This window comes from Pongo abelii, chromosome 8 (assembly GCF_028885655.2).
Source record: "Pongo abelii isolate AG06213 chromosome 8, NHGRI_mPonAbe1-v2.0_pri, whole genome shotgun sequence".
NCBI classification, from domain to species: domain Eukaryota; kingdom Metazoa; phylum Chordata; class Mammalia; order Primates; family Hominidae; genus Pongo; species Pongo abelii.
In genome coordinates this window covers 27487146-27505600 of record NC_071993.2, presented here as the reverse complement: position 1 = coordinate 27505600, position 18455 = coordinate 27487146, and the positions used below count along the sequence as shown (strand labels likewise).

Below are 18455 nucleotides of genomic sequence, written 5' to 3'. Positions count from 1 at the left end.
TTTATAAAATCAGTAACAAAATGTCTTATCAGGTTGTTGTGAGACAACTTCAACAAGAACTAGCTGATACCTTAAAAAAACAATCTATGTCAGAGGCTTCACTGGAGGTTACATCACGTTATCGTATTAATTTAGAAGATGAGACGCAGGATTTAAAGAAGAAATTAGGTCAAATCAGAAATCAAGTATGTATGAAATTTAACATGTCAAACAGTTAATCTATAACTGGTTAAATATATAGTGTTTTATCATACTAATTTAGTGGGTAGCCTTCTTTTGTGTTTTCATTATAATTAATTTAAATTTTATTATCTTTTTTTTTTTGAGATGGAGTCTCGCTCTATTGCCCAGGCTGGAGTGCAGTGGCACAGTGGCGCGATCTCGGCTCAATGCAAGCCCCACCTCCCGGGCTCACGCCATTCTCCTGCCTCAGCCTCCTGAGTAGCTGGGACTACAGGCGCTGCGCCTACCACCACGCCTGGCTAATTTTCTGTGTGTTGTTTTTTTTTTTAGTAGAGATGAGGTTTCACTGTGTTAGCCAGGATGGTCTACATTTTATTGTCCTTATAATACACTTGCTTCTTTATTTATTTATTTATTTTGAGACAGAGTCTCACTCTGTAGCCCAGGCTGGAGTGCAGTGGCATGATTTTGGCTCACTGCAACCTCCGCCTCCTGGGTTCAAGCAATTCTTCTGCCTCAGCCTCCCAAGTAGCCGGGATTATAGGCGCCCACCACCATGCCTGGCTAATTTTTGTATTCACAGTAGAGATAGGGTTTTGCCGTGTTGGCCAGGCTGGTCTCAAACTCCTAACCTCAAGTGATCCACCCTCCTCGGCCTTCCAGAGTACTGTGATTACAGGTGTGAGCCACTGCGCCTGGCCTAATTTTTGTATTTTTAATAGAGATGAGGTTTCACCATGTTGGCCAGGCTGGTCTCGAATTCCTGACCTCAGGTGTTCCACCTGCCTGGGCCTCCCAAAGTGCTAGGATTACAGATGTGAGCCACCTTGTTTATTAAACTCTTTCATTCTGCCATTTTTTTCTTATAATTGCACATTTTTTAAAATAATATTTGGCCTTAGGAAAGTTGAGAATTAGACATCATTCCTCATGGAAGTTGAGAGAGTTTTTTCCTGTTAAACAGTATTTTATAGTGATTTTTCTATTGTCATGGCAAGCCAGATTAAGTTAGAGGATAATGTTTAATGGAATGTTCCAGAAAATTGTCTTATTTCTTATTTTCACTTTTGTGAATGGATACAGAATCTGTGTTGATTTATTTTATGGATTTCAAATTAATTTGTACAGAAAGGCCATTAACTTTTCTCCAAAATGCAAATGTTTTAGGTTAATTTATAAACTATTTGAAATAGGCATTTCCTTCATTTTCCTTTCGTTTAAAATATATTATAAAAACATAGAAATATTTAGATTATGTATAGCATGTACATCTAAACTAGAGAATTAAGAAAATTATCTAGATCCCTCCATTGGATTTTTAAAGAACATTATTGAGATATAATTTACATACCATACAGTTCACTCATTTAAGGTGTACAATTCAGTGTCTCTTAGATTGTTTACAGAGTTGTGTAACCATCACCACAGTCAATTTTAGAACGTTGGTATCACCCTGAAAAGAAACCCCACATCCCTTAGCCATCACCACCATCCCTGTCCATGTCCCTCCACCTTCTCCAGTCCTAGGCAACAACCATCTACTTTTTGTCTTCTTAAATTTGCCTGTTCTGAACATTTCGTATAAATAGAGTCATACAATATGCAGTCTTTTATGAGTGGCTTCTTTTACTTAGCATGTTTTTGGGGTTCATCTGTGTTGTAGCACATCAGTACTTCATTTGTTTTTATTGTCTAATAATATTCTATTGTATGGCTATACCAGTTATCCATTCATCAGCGGATGGGCCTCTAGATTGTTTCTACTTTTTGGCTACTGTAAATAATGCTGCGATGAACATTCATTTATAAGACATATGTTTTTATTCTCCTGCCACTGGATTTTACCTTCAGAGTTAATCGGGCTGCTTTCACCATCTCTCTGCTTTACTCCTGCTGTTCTTCCTGCCTTTGCAGTTTCTGTTCATTTAGCCTCATTCATTCAGACCTGGCACACAATTCCCCTCCTTTCGGAAGCTTTCTCTGACTGTTCTGGATCTCATTGACCTCACATTTTTGCACTCTTTGTCTAGTCTGTGTAGAACAATTTGCCCTTAATTTAACTTCACTTTTTTTTTTCATAAGAGAGAAACTTGTCTAATTATAAATTTGCCTACGAGGTGAATAATATCTGATATGCCTGTCACCTCTCCTTGTATAAATTGAAAATATTTTAGCTTAGCAATTGTTAGGTTAAAGTTACTTTATATTATACTAAGAATTTCTTCTTTGAGACATTGATATAATAAAGCTTTTATTCTATTTTTATTATTTTATTTTTTTACAAGCCCACAGCTAACATAGGTGGTTATTCTAAATATATTTTAAGTAATTAAATATAACTAGAAACCACTTAATCTAGTAAAGGAAAGTTATTCAATCAAATGCTCATGTTTTTCACACTATAAAAAAATCTGAATTTACCTTTCTATATTATGTAGCCAGAGCTGAGATTCATAGATTCATACCACTTTACCACCCAAAGAGCTCTGGCTGCAGCTTTTCTGATATGCCTTATGACATAACCTTAGCCTTAAGCTCACCAGAGTACTCGCTAAAGCAGCTCAGCATAAAGAGTTGTTGGAAGTGACTTGATTTGGGAACCTTGTTTCGCAGCAGAGTCCAGTGTTTTTAGTCCAGTGCTCTGATGGCCATGTAAGTTATGTATTACTCATTCCAGGAGGTGCTGTTTGCATTGTGGTCATTGCCCACTGAGTATAGCAGAGAGAAAGTAATCTATAATTGTTTAAAGTACTGTTGGCTTAGTGGAATTGGCAAAAGTTCTGTGAAGTACTAGGGGTGTATTCTGGGCTTCATGCTCCCCATTTGCTTTCACTTTCAGTGGTGTGAAGAATGATTCAGTGCAGCTATAGTAGACCACTTCCATTGGCATGCCATCTGCCTAAAATATACAATTTTATTAGAACATAAAATACAGTAAAAAGAATCACACAAACAGCAAATATTATATATAGCTCACTATATGCCATGTACTCATCTAAGTACTTTATGTGTATATTCCTTGACTGAATCTTCTTACCATCCCAGTGAAGTAGATAGTATTACTGTCTCTGTTTCTATTTTACCAATGAAGAAATTGAGACACTGAATGTTAATTTGCTCAAGGTCACACAGCTGGTAACTGGTGGAGTTGGGATTCCCACCTGGCCATTCCAGCTTCTGTGTGGATACTGCCTCTCAATTTCATGAAATATCTAGTTGTCACCTAACATGTCATCATGTTAATTTTTATAATCACTGGCATTGCCATGGTCATTCACATCTATAAATATTTAAACTTATAGTTTATGTGGTGGTGCTTGGAATGCAAAAATATAAATGCTTACCATAAGGTAATTTCCTGTCTTTCTCCATTTTACCAAGTTTGTAAATTTGAGTATTTATCTGATAAAATATAGTTTGAAAACAAGAGTAATATGTTTTAATTCTAGAACGCAGGTTGATAAACTTTTCTGTAAAGGGCCAGATAGTATTATTTTAGGCTTTGGGAGCCATAGATACCTGCAGCAACAGATCGGCTCTACAGTCACAGCACAAAAGTAGCCATAAACAATGTGCATATTGAAGGGGTATGACTGTGTTCCAATAAGGTTTAGTTACAAAAACAGGTAATGGACAGATTTGTACTAGATTATTGGTAAAGTGGTTTTTTTTTATTCTTTGTTTTAGTTGCAAGAAGCACAGGATCGACATACAGAAGCTGTCAGATGTGCTGAGAAGATGCAAGATCACAAGCAAAAGTAAAATTTAAAGCAGCACACAGAAAAACATGATTATTTATAGAGCAAATAAGTGGTGTAGTATGAGAATTATATCAGCTATGATCATAAGTACATCTGTGTGAAGTCAAGGAAAAATTTCAGCATTAAGCAATTTTGAAATGCATATTTTTTTATATTATCCTAGAATTTTGTGCATTATCCACAAACCACAACTAGAAAAACAATAGAGTTGCCAAATCACCTACTTTTGAAATCTTTAAGAATTTATGTAATTATGCCTTCAGGTGTTTGCTAAGAAATTACACAGTATTTTAAAAATTTATCTGTGAGAATAATTATTTTAAAATATACATTGCAGGCTTGAAAAAGATAATGCCAAGTTAAAAGTTACAATCAAAAAGCAAATGGACAAAATTGAGGAGCTTCAGAAAAACCTGTTAAATGCAAATTTGGTAAGTCAACCGCTTAATTTCTGTCATACTGAAAAGGAATTTTATTGCTTAAAGTAGGACAAGTTGAGTATCCCTTATTTAAAATGCTTGAGACCAGAAGTGTTTCAGATTTTGGATTTTTTTTTATTTTGGAATATTTGTACATACATAATGAGATATCTTGGAGACCTTATATATGTAGCCTGAAGTTACTTTTATGTAATTTTTTTTTTTTTTTTTTGAGATGGAGTCTCGCTCTGTCGCCCAGGCTGGAGTGCAGTGGTGCGATCTCGACTCACTGCAAGCTCTGCCTCCCAGGTTCACGCCATTCTCCTGCCTCAGCCTCCCGAGTAGCTGGGACTACAGGAGCCCGCCAGCACGCCCAGTTAATTTTTTTGTATTTTTCGTAGAGACGGCGTTTCACTGTGTTAGCCAGGATGGTCTCAATCTCCTGACCTCGTGATCCGCCCACCTCGGCCTCCCAAAGTGCTAGGATTACAGGCATGAGCCACCACGCCCGGCCACTTTTATGAATATTTTAAAAATAATTTTATGCACGAAACAGAGTTTTGACTGTATTTTCACTGTGACATGTCACATGAGGTCAGGTGTGGAATTTTCCACTGTGGCATCCTGTCCACACTCAGAGTTTCAGATTTTGGAACATTTTGGATTTCAAATTTTCAGATGTTCCTCAACTTATGATGGGATTACATCCTCATAAATACATTGTAAGTTGAAAATATTATAAGATGAAATTTAATATACCTACTGAACATCATAGCTTAGCCTAGCCTATCTTAAAGCTGCTCTGAACACTTACATTAGCCTACAGTTGGACAAAATCATCTAACACAAAGTCTATCTTTTAATAAGTATTGGATATCTCATATACCACATATTGCTAGCTTGGGAAAAGATAAAATTCAGAATCTGAAGTAATGTTGAAATTGTGATGGTTTCACACCATTATAAAGTCAAAAAATTGTGTTAATAAGTTGACCCATGGTAAGTAAATCCAAATGGTAGTGGTTTCACACACTCTTAAAGTTGAAAAATTGTAAGTTGGACTATTGTAAGTTGAGGACTATCTGTATGTAAGAATATTTTAGATAATATGAAAATCCTTATTGATAAAAATATTTATTGTATTCATGGTAATACTACTTGCTACTAGTAGTGTAAGTCCTCTTGACTTTATAGAAATTGACTGAATTCATAACATTAATGAGTTTGGTAGTAAGATTTTAATAAAAAAGATTATGATAGCCTAAAAACAGTGTTTTTTATATACATTTTGTTTGTTCACTCATCCATTGATGGACGTTTGGATTATTTCTGCCTTTTGCTTATTGTGAATAATGCTGCTATAGATATGGTGTACAATTGTCTGAGTCTCTGCTAATATTTGTAATATCTTTTGAAATTCTAAGAAATTTGAGTAATGATTTGATCTACAATTCTGAATTTCTTTTATAATCTAAACCCTTCAGTGAGAATTTCAGAATGAATTGCTTTTAACATGGTAATTTTTATTCCTCATCAAGAATGGATACTAGGTCATTATACAAGCATTCTTTTCCCCCAGAGTAATGTGTTTTTCTCTTTGGATTTTAAAAAAGAAAAGCCTGTGAAAAAGTAGAAATGGCTGCTCCAGCAGGACATCACAGAATAACACAGTGCTCCTAGCATTGCAGTTTCAGAAACCTTTTTTCCCATTTATCTGTGTTCATCAGTCTTTCAAAACCTTAACAGTTCCTGTCAGGTGCAGTGGCTCATGCTTGTAATTCCAGCACTTTGGGAGGCCGAGGCGGGTGGATCACCTGAGGTTAGGAGTTTGAGACCAGCCTGGCCAGCATGGCAAAACCCTGTCTCTACTGTAAATACAAAAATCAGCCAGGCGTGATGGCAGGCCCCTGTAATCCTACTACTTGGGAGGCTGAGGCAGGAGAATCGCTTGAACTCAGGAGGTGGAGGTTACAGTGAGCCGAGATTGCGCTATTGGGTGACAGAGCGAGACTCCATCTCAAAAAAAAAACTAAAAAAAAACAAAACCTTAACAGTCCAGTCTCAGAAAGGATGGCCATGTAATCCACGATACCAATTTATTGATGTACCAATTTAGTGATTATTTATTGATGTTCTGCTTGATGTTTAACAAGCAGAACAGGATTCTCTGGTCATTCATGCTTTCCTGTGTAGAAATGAAGATCAGAAGGTTGCATTGTAAATACTAAAGTGGAGCAATGAGGTTGATGCTTCTACTAATGAGTTTCTTTAAGTCACAATAGGAAGATTTATGCGACTCTATATACAGATATATCTATCAGAAGAAACATTGACAAGTTTTTTTTCTAGATTTAATGTGTTAGTCCTACTTTATTGGCATCCTTTTCACACAAGTGACATGACAATATATTGATATGAAGTCTCCTGTGAATGAGAGTGTGGGGGACATCCCCTTATATGGATGTCATCCAGGAATATATCAACATCTCAGAAATGGAAAATTTAGTAAAAGTACTCAAAACCTGCCAAGCTTATTCAAAAATAATGGGGGATTTTCTGTAGATTCCCATAGAAATGAGTTAAGAATATGGCATATAATTATTAGTCACTTTGAAGTGTACACTGTGAATCAAATTTAATAGAGACCATTTTCAACCAACTCATCAATAGCCCCTAACTTTTCCAGAAGGTTCTCATGTCTTTATGGAAAAGGGAATTAGTCAAAAGAAAGCAAAGGCAAACAATCAATAATCTGGCCCTTGTGGAAAAGTTTTGCATTATAAAAGAAAAACAAAGACAAAGTATGCTGGTCAACATCCTAAGGGTGAGTGTGCCCACCAAAGATGAGAAAATAACACTACACTCAAAATAACACCAATAAGAATCAACATAAAATGTACAAGATTAGCTATCTACAAAAGGAATCTGCACCAAGTAATGGTTTATGAGTGTGTGGTTGAGAATATGGTTTATGAGAAGTGAAACAGAAGGAAGAGACCTCAGGAAAGAGGTCTGGGCTGGAAATCTAGATTAGGGAATCTGGGATGAAGCCTTGAGATTTAAGGAGCTCTTAGAGAATTTAAAAAGAGGAATGGAAGGGGACAGCATGAAGGGTTGCTGCATTTAGAAATGAAGTGAGGTCAGAGGTGCCTAGGGGAGGGTATGGTCACTGTTAGTAGTTGCTGCTGAGAAGTAAAGCAGATTAAAGACTAAAAAATAGGGCCTTGATGACTTTCAGAATTTTAAAATGAGAATTATAAGACTGAAAATCAGATTTTAGTATAAAAGAAGACAAGTGATGAAAAAGTAGATCTCTAGATGAGGCCATGTATTAAAAAATATTAGAGTCTGACGAGCACAGTGGCTGACACCTGTAATCCCAGTGCTTTAGGAGGCTGAGGCAGGAGAATCGCTTCAGACCGGGAATCGAGACCAGCCTGGGCAGCATAGCAAAACTCTGTCTCTAAAAAATAAAAAATAAATTAGCTGATGTGGTGGTGCATGCCTCTTATCCTAGCTACTGAGGAGGCTGAGGTAGGAGGATTGCTTGAGCCCTGGAGTTCAAGGCTGCAGTGAACTATAATTGCACCATTGCGTCCAGCTTGGTTGACAGAGTGAGACCCTGTCACAAACAAACAAATAAACAAACGAAAAAGAGAGTCCAATGGAAAAACAGGTTGATTAAAAAAGCCACAAGAATCAGGCAAAAGTTATGTTTTTGTTTATTGTGGAGAAGACAAACTTTATTTAAAGAGAGATGGTTAATAGAAAAGGAAAAATTGAAACCCATAGAAGAATGTTTATAGAGAATGAGAGATAGCTCATCTTGAAGTCAGGTGAGTATAAAAAATGTAACGGGAACCAGATGAAAGTTTTCTAAAAATTGTCTTAGTAAGATTTGATTTAACAAAAACTGGAATATCTTGAATTATTGATGACAGTGTTTCTAGAGCAGCTTTAGAAATGAGAACGTACATCTAAAATAACTTTTTAAAAAGGAATTTTCATTAACACTTAGTATTTTATGTGTAAAAACTTCTATTTTTAACAAATTTTGGTAATTTAAATTCCAGAAAAGAAATATGAGCTGTTTTAACAAAAGTCGTTTTTTCAAATCTGTTCTTATTGGCATCAGGTTTATAAACTGCATTTTATAAACCTGCCTAAACGTGTGTTACTCATGAGCTCATAAGAAATAATAGTTTTAAGAAAAAAAGTGTTTCCAGAGTTTTAAAAATAATTGAAAATACTTTGTTTTAAAGTCTGAAGATGAAAAGGAACAATTAAAGAAACTTATGGAATTAAAACAGTCGCTGGAATGTAATTTGGATCAAGAAATGAAGAAAAATGTTGAATTAGAAAGAGAGATAACTGGGTAAGATTTTAATATTTCAGATCATTTTAACCATTCATTAATTGATTTAATAAATTTTACTTTGTTCAAAACTAGATACAAATTCATTTAATCTACTTTTTCTTAATGAAATTATTCTCTTTTAAAATTGTTTTAGAAAGTTGCAGCACAATCTGAAACTTTTGGAATGCCTAAATATTACACTTATTCTTTAATGATTTTGAAAACAGTAACAATGCCTTTGGCATATAATGTCAACTGCACTCTTCATCTTTTACTTTGAACTTTTATTTCTGAAGATATTTTCACTCTCTTTGGTAATCTTTCTCTCTTTGGTAGTGTCCTTCCCTTCAAAGAAGATATTCAAATCTTTTAATATCTAAAAACCTATCTGTGTCATCCTTTGGAAGCATCAAACATTATCTTGATTTAGCTTATGCTTTCTTTCTGCCTCTTTGTGTGTGTGTGTGTGTGTGTGTGTGTAGTAATAAAATATATCATGGAAATGTACTCATTTCCCATGGATATTTCCCATGTATACCTGAGGTATACATGTTATTAAACTTCTGTTTGTTTTAAAACATATATGCCTCATACATATACAAATGTATGTATGATTTAAGAGTGAAATGAGCAATCATGTTTCTACTATCCGGATTTAAAAATGGAATGTTACCCATTGCCTTGGAAGCCCCCAACATGGCTGCTTTTCTATTTATTTGCTGAGTACTTACGTTTGTTCTGATTCTAATTACTATTTTTCTCTCATTGTCTTTCTCTAACATGGTTTTGCATCCCTTTTACTTTGTTAACGTTGTGCTAGTAAAGATTTCTAGATCTCTTCTGAAAGCAGCCTTTGCGTCTTTATACATGCTCTCTCTGCTCATTTCCTTTCTTCTAAAACTCTGCCTGTTTCCTTTTCCCCTTAACTCAGACGTCAAAGATGTTTTCTTTCCTGTCTCTTGTCTGCTTTGAATGATCTTGATGTTTTTTGTGCGTACTTTTTTTTTTGTACTTTTCTTCTTATAAACGGTGGTCAACGGATATCAAATGTATTTTTGTGTCTTTTTCAACCATTCATGTTTAAGTATGTATATGCTTTCTTTTCTTTTTTTTTTTTTTTTTCCTGGAATCACTCTGTTGCCCAAGCTGGAGTGTGGTGGTGCAGTCTCGGCCCACTGCAACCTCCACCTCCTGGGTTCAAGTGATTCTCCTGGCTCTGCCTCCCGACTCAGCCTCCCGAATAGCTGGGATTACAGACATGCACCACCACACCTGGCTAATTTTTGTATTTTCAGTAGAGACAGGGTTTTACCATGTTGGCCAGGCTGGTCTTGAACTCCTGAGCTCAAGTGATCCACCTGGCTCGGCCTCCCAAAGTGCTGGGATTTTAGGCATGAGCCACTGATCCAGCCTAAGTATGATTTTCCTCTTCACCTTGGACTCTGAGCTCTGGTTTAAAGCTAATATTTGATAATAGGTTAATGTTTTATATTAACATACTAAAATGGATAGGAATAATTTATTCATAAAAACTTGATGTGATTATAATATTAACTCTTTATCTGCCATATATGTCATATAATTTTTCTTCACATTATTTACCTAAGATTATAATTTCATTAGAGTGTTTTCAAACTATGTCAGATTGAAATAAATGAGAGAATCATGATTCATTTGTTTTTCTTACATGCTAAAACATAATATGTTTAAATAATTATTAAATGTTTGCCTTTTTAAAACTTGAGTTGCTCATTTTGTACCTTCCTGCAGATTTAAGAACCTCTTAAAAATGACAAGAAAGAAGTTAAATGAATATGAAAATGGAGAATTTAGTTTCCATGGAGATTTAAAAACTAGTCAATTTGAAATGGATATTCAGATTAATAAGCTAAAACATAAGGTAATTTTTAATAAATTTTGGGAACCAAAAAAGTCACTTAATTTTGGGAAATATAGACTTCTCAATGCTTTGAACAGTGAAATAAAGATTTTTTTTTTAACTTTAGGGACTTGATACTAATAAAAAAACTTTTTTTAAACTTTTAAGTTCAGGGGTACATGGGCAGGTTTGTTATGTAGTTAAACTTGTGTTAAACAGATTATTTTGTGACCCAAGTAGTAGTGCTCATTAGTTATTTTTCCTGATACCTCTCCCTTCTCTCACCCTCCCATCCTCTAGGAGGCCCCATTGTCTGTTGTTCCCCTCCGTGTGTCCATGTGTTCTTAACATTTAGCTCCCACTTAGTAGTGAGAACTTGCAGTATTTGGTTTTCTCTTCCTGTGTTAGTTTACTAAGGATAATGGCTTCTAGCTCTGGACATAGGAACAGGCAAAGATTTCATGGCCAAGACACCAAAAGCAATTGCAACAAAAGCAAAAATTGACAGAGAGAATCTAATTAAACTAAAGAGCTTCTACAGAGCAAAGGAAGTATCAACAGAGTAAACAGACAACCTACAGAATGGGAGAAAATTTTTGCAAACTATGCATCTAACAGAGGTCTTATATCCGGCATCTACAAGGAACTTACACAAATTTACAAGGAAAAAACAACCCCATTAAAAAGTGGGCAGAGGATGTGAATAGACATTTCTCAAAAGAAGACATACATGCAACCCAACAAACATGATGAAAAGCTCAACATCATTGATCATTACAGAAATGCAAATCAAAACCGCAACAAGATACCATCTCATACTAGCCAGAATGGCTATTATTAAAAAGTCAAAAAAATAACAAACTATTCATCTGACAAGGGACTAATATCCACAATATACAAGGAACTCAACTCGACAGCAAAAAGAATAATTCAAAAGCAGGCAAAAAATCTGAAACAGACATTTCTCATAAGAAGACACACGAATGGCCAAAAGGTATACGGAAAAAATGCTCAACATCACTAATCATCAGGGAAGTGCACATCAAAAGCACCAAATGATATGATCTTATTCCAGTTAGAATCGCTACTATCAAAAGACAAAAAATAACAAATGCCAGCAAGGCTGCAGAGAACAGGGAACTCTTAGACATTGTTGGTGGGAATGTAAAGTAGTACAGCCATTATAAAAAACAATGTAGAGTTTCTTCAAAAAACTAAAAACAGAACTGCCATATGATGTAGTCGTTCTTCTACCAGGTATTTATCCAGGAGAAAGGAAATCAGCATATCAAAGGGATATCTGCATTCCCGTGTTTATTGCAGTACTATTCACAATAGCTAAGATGTGGACTCAACCTAAATGTCCATAGACAATGGAAAAGAAAATATGGTGTATACAGAAACATAAAGGTGAAAACAACACACTGAGGTTTCTGAGAATGCAGGATCTGTGCCAAGAAATGTGTTCAGAATCTAGGTGACAGGATCAACAGAAGTCCAAACCTCGGCATTTTGCAGTATAGTAACAAGCCTGCATATGTACCCTTTCAATCTAAAATAAAAATGGAAATTTTTTTTTTTTTTTAAAAGAAAAAGATTTGGTGGCTGGGCACGGTGGCTCATGCCTATAATTCCAGCATTTTGGAAGCCAAGGTAGGCGGATCACCTGAAGTCAGGAGTTCCGAGACCAGCCTTGACAAAATGGCGAAACCCCGTCTCCACCAAAAATACAAAAAAATTAGCTGGACGTAGTGGCACACGCCTGTAGTCCCAGCTACTCTGAAGGCTGAGGCAGGAGAATTGCTTGAACCCTGGAGGCGGAGGTTGCAGTGAGCCAAGATTGCACCATTGCACTCCAGCCTAGGTGACAAGAGTGAAACTCTGTCTCAAAAAAAAAAAGAAAGATGTGGTGTATATACAGGATGGAATACTATCCAGCCAAAAGAATGAAATCATGTCAGTAACATTATGTTAAGTGAAATAGGTCAGGCAAAGAAGATAAATATCTAAGGTTCTCACTCGTATGCAAGTGCTAAAAAGAAAACCGAGCTTGTGGAAGTATAGAGTAGAATCATGGGTATTAGAGGCTGGGAAAAGCAGGAGGGAGGACAGGTGGGCAAAGAGGCGGGGAAGGGAGGAGGTGTTGGGTGATGGCTACCAAATTAGAGCTAGCTAGGAGGAATGCATTCTAGTGTTCTATAGCACCACAGGGCAAATACAGTTAAATATAATTTATTGTGTATTTTCAAAAAGCTAAAAAGAAGATTTTGAATGTTCACAAGACAAATGATAAATGTTTGAGATGATGGATATGCTAATTCGCTTATACATTGTATACATCTATTAAAATATCTCTCTAGCCATAAATATGTATAATGTTGTGTGTCAACTAAAAAGGAAAAAATATTCATCCCATGATAAAATAGAACATGGGCCAACCTCAGTGACTCATTTCTAATGAATAGAATGTGGAAAAGGTGACAACATGTGACGTCGGCATTAGATTAGAAGAGGCTTCCTATCTCAGACTCCTTGCCCTTGGAACCCAGCCCCGATCTTGTGAGGATGATCAGGACACAAAGGCAGCCTAGGAGTTCCAGTCCCTCAGGCTTTGAGCTGTGTCCAGGGAACCTGAGGGGAACAGAGACAAGCTGTCCTGGCCGAGATTTTCCCAAACCACAGGTTCCTGAACAGAATAAATGTTGTTGTTTTAAGCCATAAATTTTGAGTACTTTGTTAGGAAGCAATAAGCAGAAAGAATGTATTTTACAAAAAGAGACAATAAGAAACATAACTTACACAGGAAAAATTAGTCTCATTTAAAGTAGAATCTGATAAATGTTGAGATTAATTTATTCCTGGCAAACAGTGTTAAGCAGATAACCAGGAGAAAGATGTAAGAGCTATTGAGGAGAAAGTTTTTTCTCCAGATTTAAAGGTCTGGGATCTGAACTCTCCAAAGTAAAAACTTCTCAAGAAGACTTTAATAAAACTGAACTGGAAAAATGTAAGCAACTCTATCTAGAAGAATTAAAGCTTCTAGATAGAGGGGGACTGGAATCTTCTGGTTTGTGCACTAACGTGTCTGGTTGCTGATGGTGGCCATTGGCTGGAACTTTGGTTGGGGCAGGAACCCCGAGCACCTACTCTGGAATAGTTTGCAAATAGTGTCTCCCATTCTACAGATTGTCTCTTCACTCTGTTAATTATTTCCTTTGCTGTGCAGAAGCTTTTCAGTTTAATATTGTCCCGTTTTTATTTTTTATTACTATTTTTAAAATTTTTATTTATTTTATTAATTTCTTTTTTTTAACCCAGGCTGGAGTGCAGTGGCACGATCTCAGCTCACTGCAAGCTCCGCCTCCTGCGTTCATGCCATTTTCCTGCCTCAGCCTCCTGAGTAGCTGGGACTACAGGCACCCACCATTATGCCTGGCTAATTTTTTGTATTTTTAGTAGAGACGGGGTTTCACCGTGTTGGCTAGGATGGTCTCGATCTCCTGACCTCGTGATCCACCCACGTTGTCCTCCCAAAGTGCTGGGATTTACAGGCGTGAACCACCACGCCCGGCCAGTATTGTCCCATTTTTCTATTTTTGTTTTTTTGCCTACAGTTTTGAAAATAGCCATAAAGTCTTTGCCTAGACCAATGTCCTGAAGCAATTTCCGTGTCTCTTCTAGTAGTTTTATAGTTTCAGGGCCTTACTTTTTTACATCTTTATTCAATTTTGAGTTGATTTTAGTATATGGTGTTCGATAGGGGTCTAGTTTCATTCTTCTGCATGTGGATATCCAGTTTTCCCAGCACTATTTATTCAAGAGGATGTCCTTTCCCCAATGTATGTTCTTAGCATCTGTTTAAAATCAGTTGGCTGTAAATACACGAATTTATTTCTAGGTTCTTTATTCTGTTGCCTTAACACCAATAATTATTACCCCTTGGAATGCAAGTCAAATTAGCATAAAACATTTGCAGCTCAGAAAAAGGCTAATGGCATTAGAATCTATATTACAAGATTCATTAATTAGAGTCTTATTTTAAAAGTCTTATTCTGGGAGCCTTTTTTTTGATGAGGCCTAAATAACTCAATAGGATGTCCCGAAAACTTCTTTAGAAATTATAGGGCATGTTGGGGCCGGGAACGGTGGCTCACACCTGTAATCCCAGCACTTTGGGAGGCCGAGGCGGGCAGATCATGAGGTCAGGAGATCGAGACCATCCTGGCTAACATGGTGAAACCCTGTCTCTACTAAAAATACAAAAAATTAGCTGGGCGTGGTGGTGGGCGCCTGTAGTCCCAGCTACTCAGGAGGCTGAGGCAGGAGAATGGCGTGAACCCGGGAGGCAAAGCTTGCAGTGAGCGGAGATCATGCCACTGCACTCCAGCCTGGGCAACAGAGCAAGACTCTGTCTTTAAAAAAAAAAAAAAAAAAGAAATTATAGGGCATGTTTATGGGGGAAGTAGTAAGAGACTTTCTGCTACCCCTTAGAGCCATTTAAGGAGGAAAGACATGAAACAATCATAGAAAAATAGAAGTCGAAGATCAAGTGCAAATGTTGTGTGGCAGAGATGATAAAAATAAGGAATATATTTTTGTGGCTCCTGGTGGCTTTGACTTTGTTCTTGACTTTCTGGGTAATTTAAGGGTCTACATTTGAAGAATCTTTTATGGTTCAGGTGACATTTTATTGCAACTGAATTTATTTCAAAATCTGTTCTTGGTTTTATGTTAGGCTATTCTCAGGCTACTTCCTTCATTATCACACTGTATTGTCTTCATTCAGATTGATGATCTTACAGCAGAACTGGAGACTGCAGGTTCAAAATGTCTACATCTGGATACAAAGAATCAAGTTCTTCAACAGGAGTTGTTATCTATGAAAACAATACAAAAGAAATGTGAAAAACTGCAGAAGAATAAAAAGAAGTTGGAACAGGAAGTGATCAACCTGAGAAGTCATATAGAAAGGAATATGGTAGAACTTGGTCAAGTCAAACAGTATAAACAGGAGATTGAAGAAAGAGCAAGACAGGAAATAGAAGAAAAATTAAAAGAAGTCAATCTATTTTTACAGGTTAATTTATGTGTACTGTGCCTTCATTCATTTCACTGCAAATTGTATTTTGGATATATACATTATATGTGTTTCCTCTACATCCCTTCTAGCAGTTTGTTCTGTAGATTTCTAGAAGGATGATGGCATCTGTTCTCCCTTTAGATATTTCAGTTTCCATCATTACTATAGCTACATTGATGATTTAGAATAATGATTTTCATCAGAGAATTATTTGACTATTAAGACCAGTTGGCATAAAACAAAACCATCAGGCAAAGAAAGTATTGTGATTTAGAAATTATACCATATTCTTGAATTGTTCTTAAATTACATTGCTCACTTTTTAAAATTTTTAGTTAATTTTATTATTCTTTATCAGAGTTCATGAGTACTAATGAAACAATGATTCAAATGTTTATACCTCAGCCTCCTGGATAGCTGGGACTACAGGTGCACATCACGATGCCTGGCTAAATTTTTAATTCTTATTTTTGGTAGAAACAGAGTCTTGCTTTGTTGCCCAGGCTTGTCTCAAACTCTTGGCTTCAAGTGATCCTCCTGCTTAGGTCTCCCAAAGTGCTGAGATTACAGGCATGAGCCACCAAACCTGGCTGATAAATATTTTAAACTTCAGCTTTTTTTTTCCACATATTTAAAATTACTCTCTGAATCACTAACTCAAAAGTAAAGGAAAAAAATAAACAATAATTACCCAAGTTATATATAAATTAAATTTTATTGAGGGATAATTTACAAATAATTAAACACAACCATTTTAACAGTTTGACCCAAGTATATACTTGCTTAACCACCCTCTCAACAGAGAACATTTCCAGAAAGTTCTCTCTTGCCCTTTTGCAGTTAATTCCCCCTACTTCATCCCAGGAAACCACCGGGACTTTAAGACAACTTGTGTTGTTTTTGCCTTAAAAAAAAAAAAAAAAAACAAAGCTGGGTACGGTGGCTCATGCCTGTAATCCCAGCACTTTGGGAGGCCGAGGCGGGCGGATCACGAGGTCAGCAGTTCAAGACCAGCCTGGCCAACATAGTGAAAATCCATATCTACTAAAAAATTTAAAAAAATAATTAGCCAGGTGTGGTGGCGCATGCCTGTAGTCCCAGTTACTCGGGAGACTGAGGCAGGAGAATTGCTTGAATCTGGGAGGCGGAGGTTGCAGTGAGGCGAGATGGTGAGAGCTAGACTACGTCTCAAATACAAAACAGCACAAACAAATTAGGCTGGGCATGGTAGCTCACACCTGTAATCCTAGCATTTTTTGAGGGCTGAGGCGGGAGGACCACTTGAGCCCAGGAGTTCAAGACCAACCTGGGCAACAAAGTGAGACCCCGTCTCTACAGAAAATTTAAAAAAATAATTAGCCAGGCATGGTGGTGCGTGGCTGTGCAGCTGAGGTGGCTGAGGTGAGAGGATCATTTAAGCCCAGGAGTTTCCAAGGCTGCAGTGAGCTATGATTGTGCCACTCAACTGAAGCATGGGCAACAGACTGAGACCCTGTCTCTAAAATAAACAAAGCCAAAAAAAAGTCTTTCCTCTTTTACCCACATGGGTATATGAGTGTGTGAGTGTGTGTCTGAGTGATAAAAATCTACTTCCTTAATAACATGAGTATGTGTGTCTATGAGTGATTAAAACTCAATAATTTAACAGATTTGTTTTAGTTGGGATAAAGAGCGATTGAGAACTGTGTGGGACCCCTGTGCTTACGAGAGAGGACGGAGGGTGCAAACTGGTAGAAAGGACATGAAGATTAACAGAGAGCAAATCTGGGCCACTTGAAAATATGTAGCCGTTGTGAGAGTAGCAAGTCTTCACTACTCATTCTCAGCTTTTTCCCTTCCCTCAGGCTAGTGAGAGATAGGAGTCTTGGAACACAATCTACAAGGCCGAGGCGGTAACAATCCATGATAACACAGATTTCTTCACATGGTATTTATGATAGTCTTACAAAGCTCTGCATGTTAGCTCTTAGAGACATGGAATGAGAATAGGAAGAAATCTTAGTGATATGCCAGTATAGTTTCCCATTTTACAGATGAAGAGACCTAGGGAAAGGTTAAACAGCAGGGCCCAAGCCATAGAGCTAATCAGGCTCAGGATCACACTCCACATTCCTTTACTTGTAGTCCAGGTGATTCCATAACCTTATGCTCCAACAGGTAGAATTACTGTAAGAGATCCAAGACCTTGGGCTTTTTTCTCAACATATATTGATGTGCACAGCATTTATCCCTAAGAAGCTCTAAGTTCCTGTATCTTACATACAGATGATTGCTTTAATTTACTTTGCCAGCTGTATTCATAAAATGGAATATCACATCAAAATTTTTAAGCATATTCAAGTCTCCCCATGAATATATTTTAACACAAAAATAATTTTTATAAGATTTTCATTCAAAAATATCTCCACATTTGTAGTCATTTTCTTTCTTAGGTTTTCCTTATGTTACCAATCATAATTTTTTATTTTCTATATGACATTTCCCCCCATTGTTAGACATCTGGGTTGCCAGTCAGCCTTTATTGTTTTGATTACTTCATCAAGGATGAAAATGCTTCTCTAGTAGAAACTCACTCTCATTTCTTTGGAAGGTGTATTTGGATTCCCTTTTCAGTTAGAGCCCTGGGGTGTCCTCTTATCTCTTTGACCAAGGCCTGTTGGCACAGAGATCTTTCTCTTTTTGGAGTTTGGGTTAAAAACAAAACAGCCCTTAGACACTGAGTAGGTGGCCATGGTCTTACTCAGGTTATATATTTTTAAAACATATGCTTTTAATT

At 36.7% G+C, this 18455-nt stretch overlaps 1 protein-coding gene across 14 annotated transcripts in view; it reads left to right on the top strand.

Annotated features, from left to right (window-relative positions):
• Nucleotides 1–18455, top strand: part of ANKRD26 (ankyrin repeat domain containing 26) — a 110965-nt gene that overhangs the window by 68683 nt on the left and 23827 nt on the right. For 11 of the 14 annotated variants that reach the window (XR_010141391.1, XR_010141390.1, XR_010141389.1 and 8 more), the window contains 6 exons: nt 33–185; nt 3871–3941; nt 4282–4375; nt 8626–8738; nt 10491–10620; nt 15386–15676. Coding sequence is in view for 11 of the 14 variants with exons in the window: in XM_054523163.2 (XP_054379138.1) it covers nt 33–185; nt 3871–3941; nt 4282–4375; nt 8626–8738; nt 10491–10620; nt 15386–15676 (852 nt within the window). In the remaining 3 variants the exon portion in view is untranslated. The remainder of the gene's footprint in view (nt 1–32; nt 186–3870; nt 3942–4281; nt 4376–8625; nt 8739–10490; nt 10621–15385; nt 15677–18455) is intronic. The other 3 variants (XM_063727262.1, XM_063727261.1, XM_054523164.2) reach the window with 1 other exon arrangement.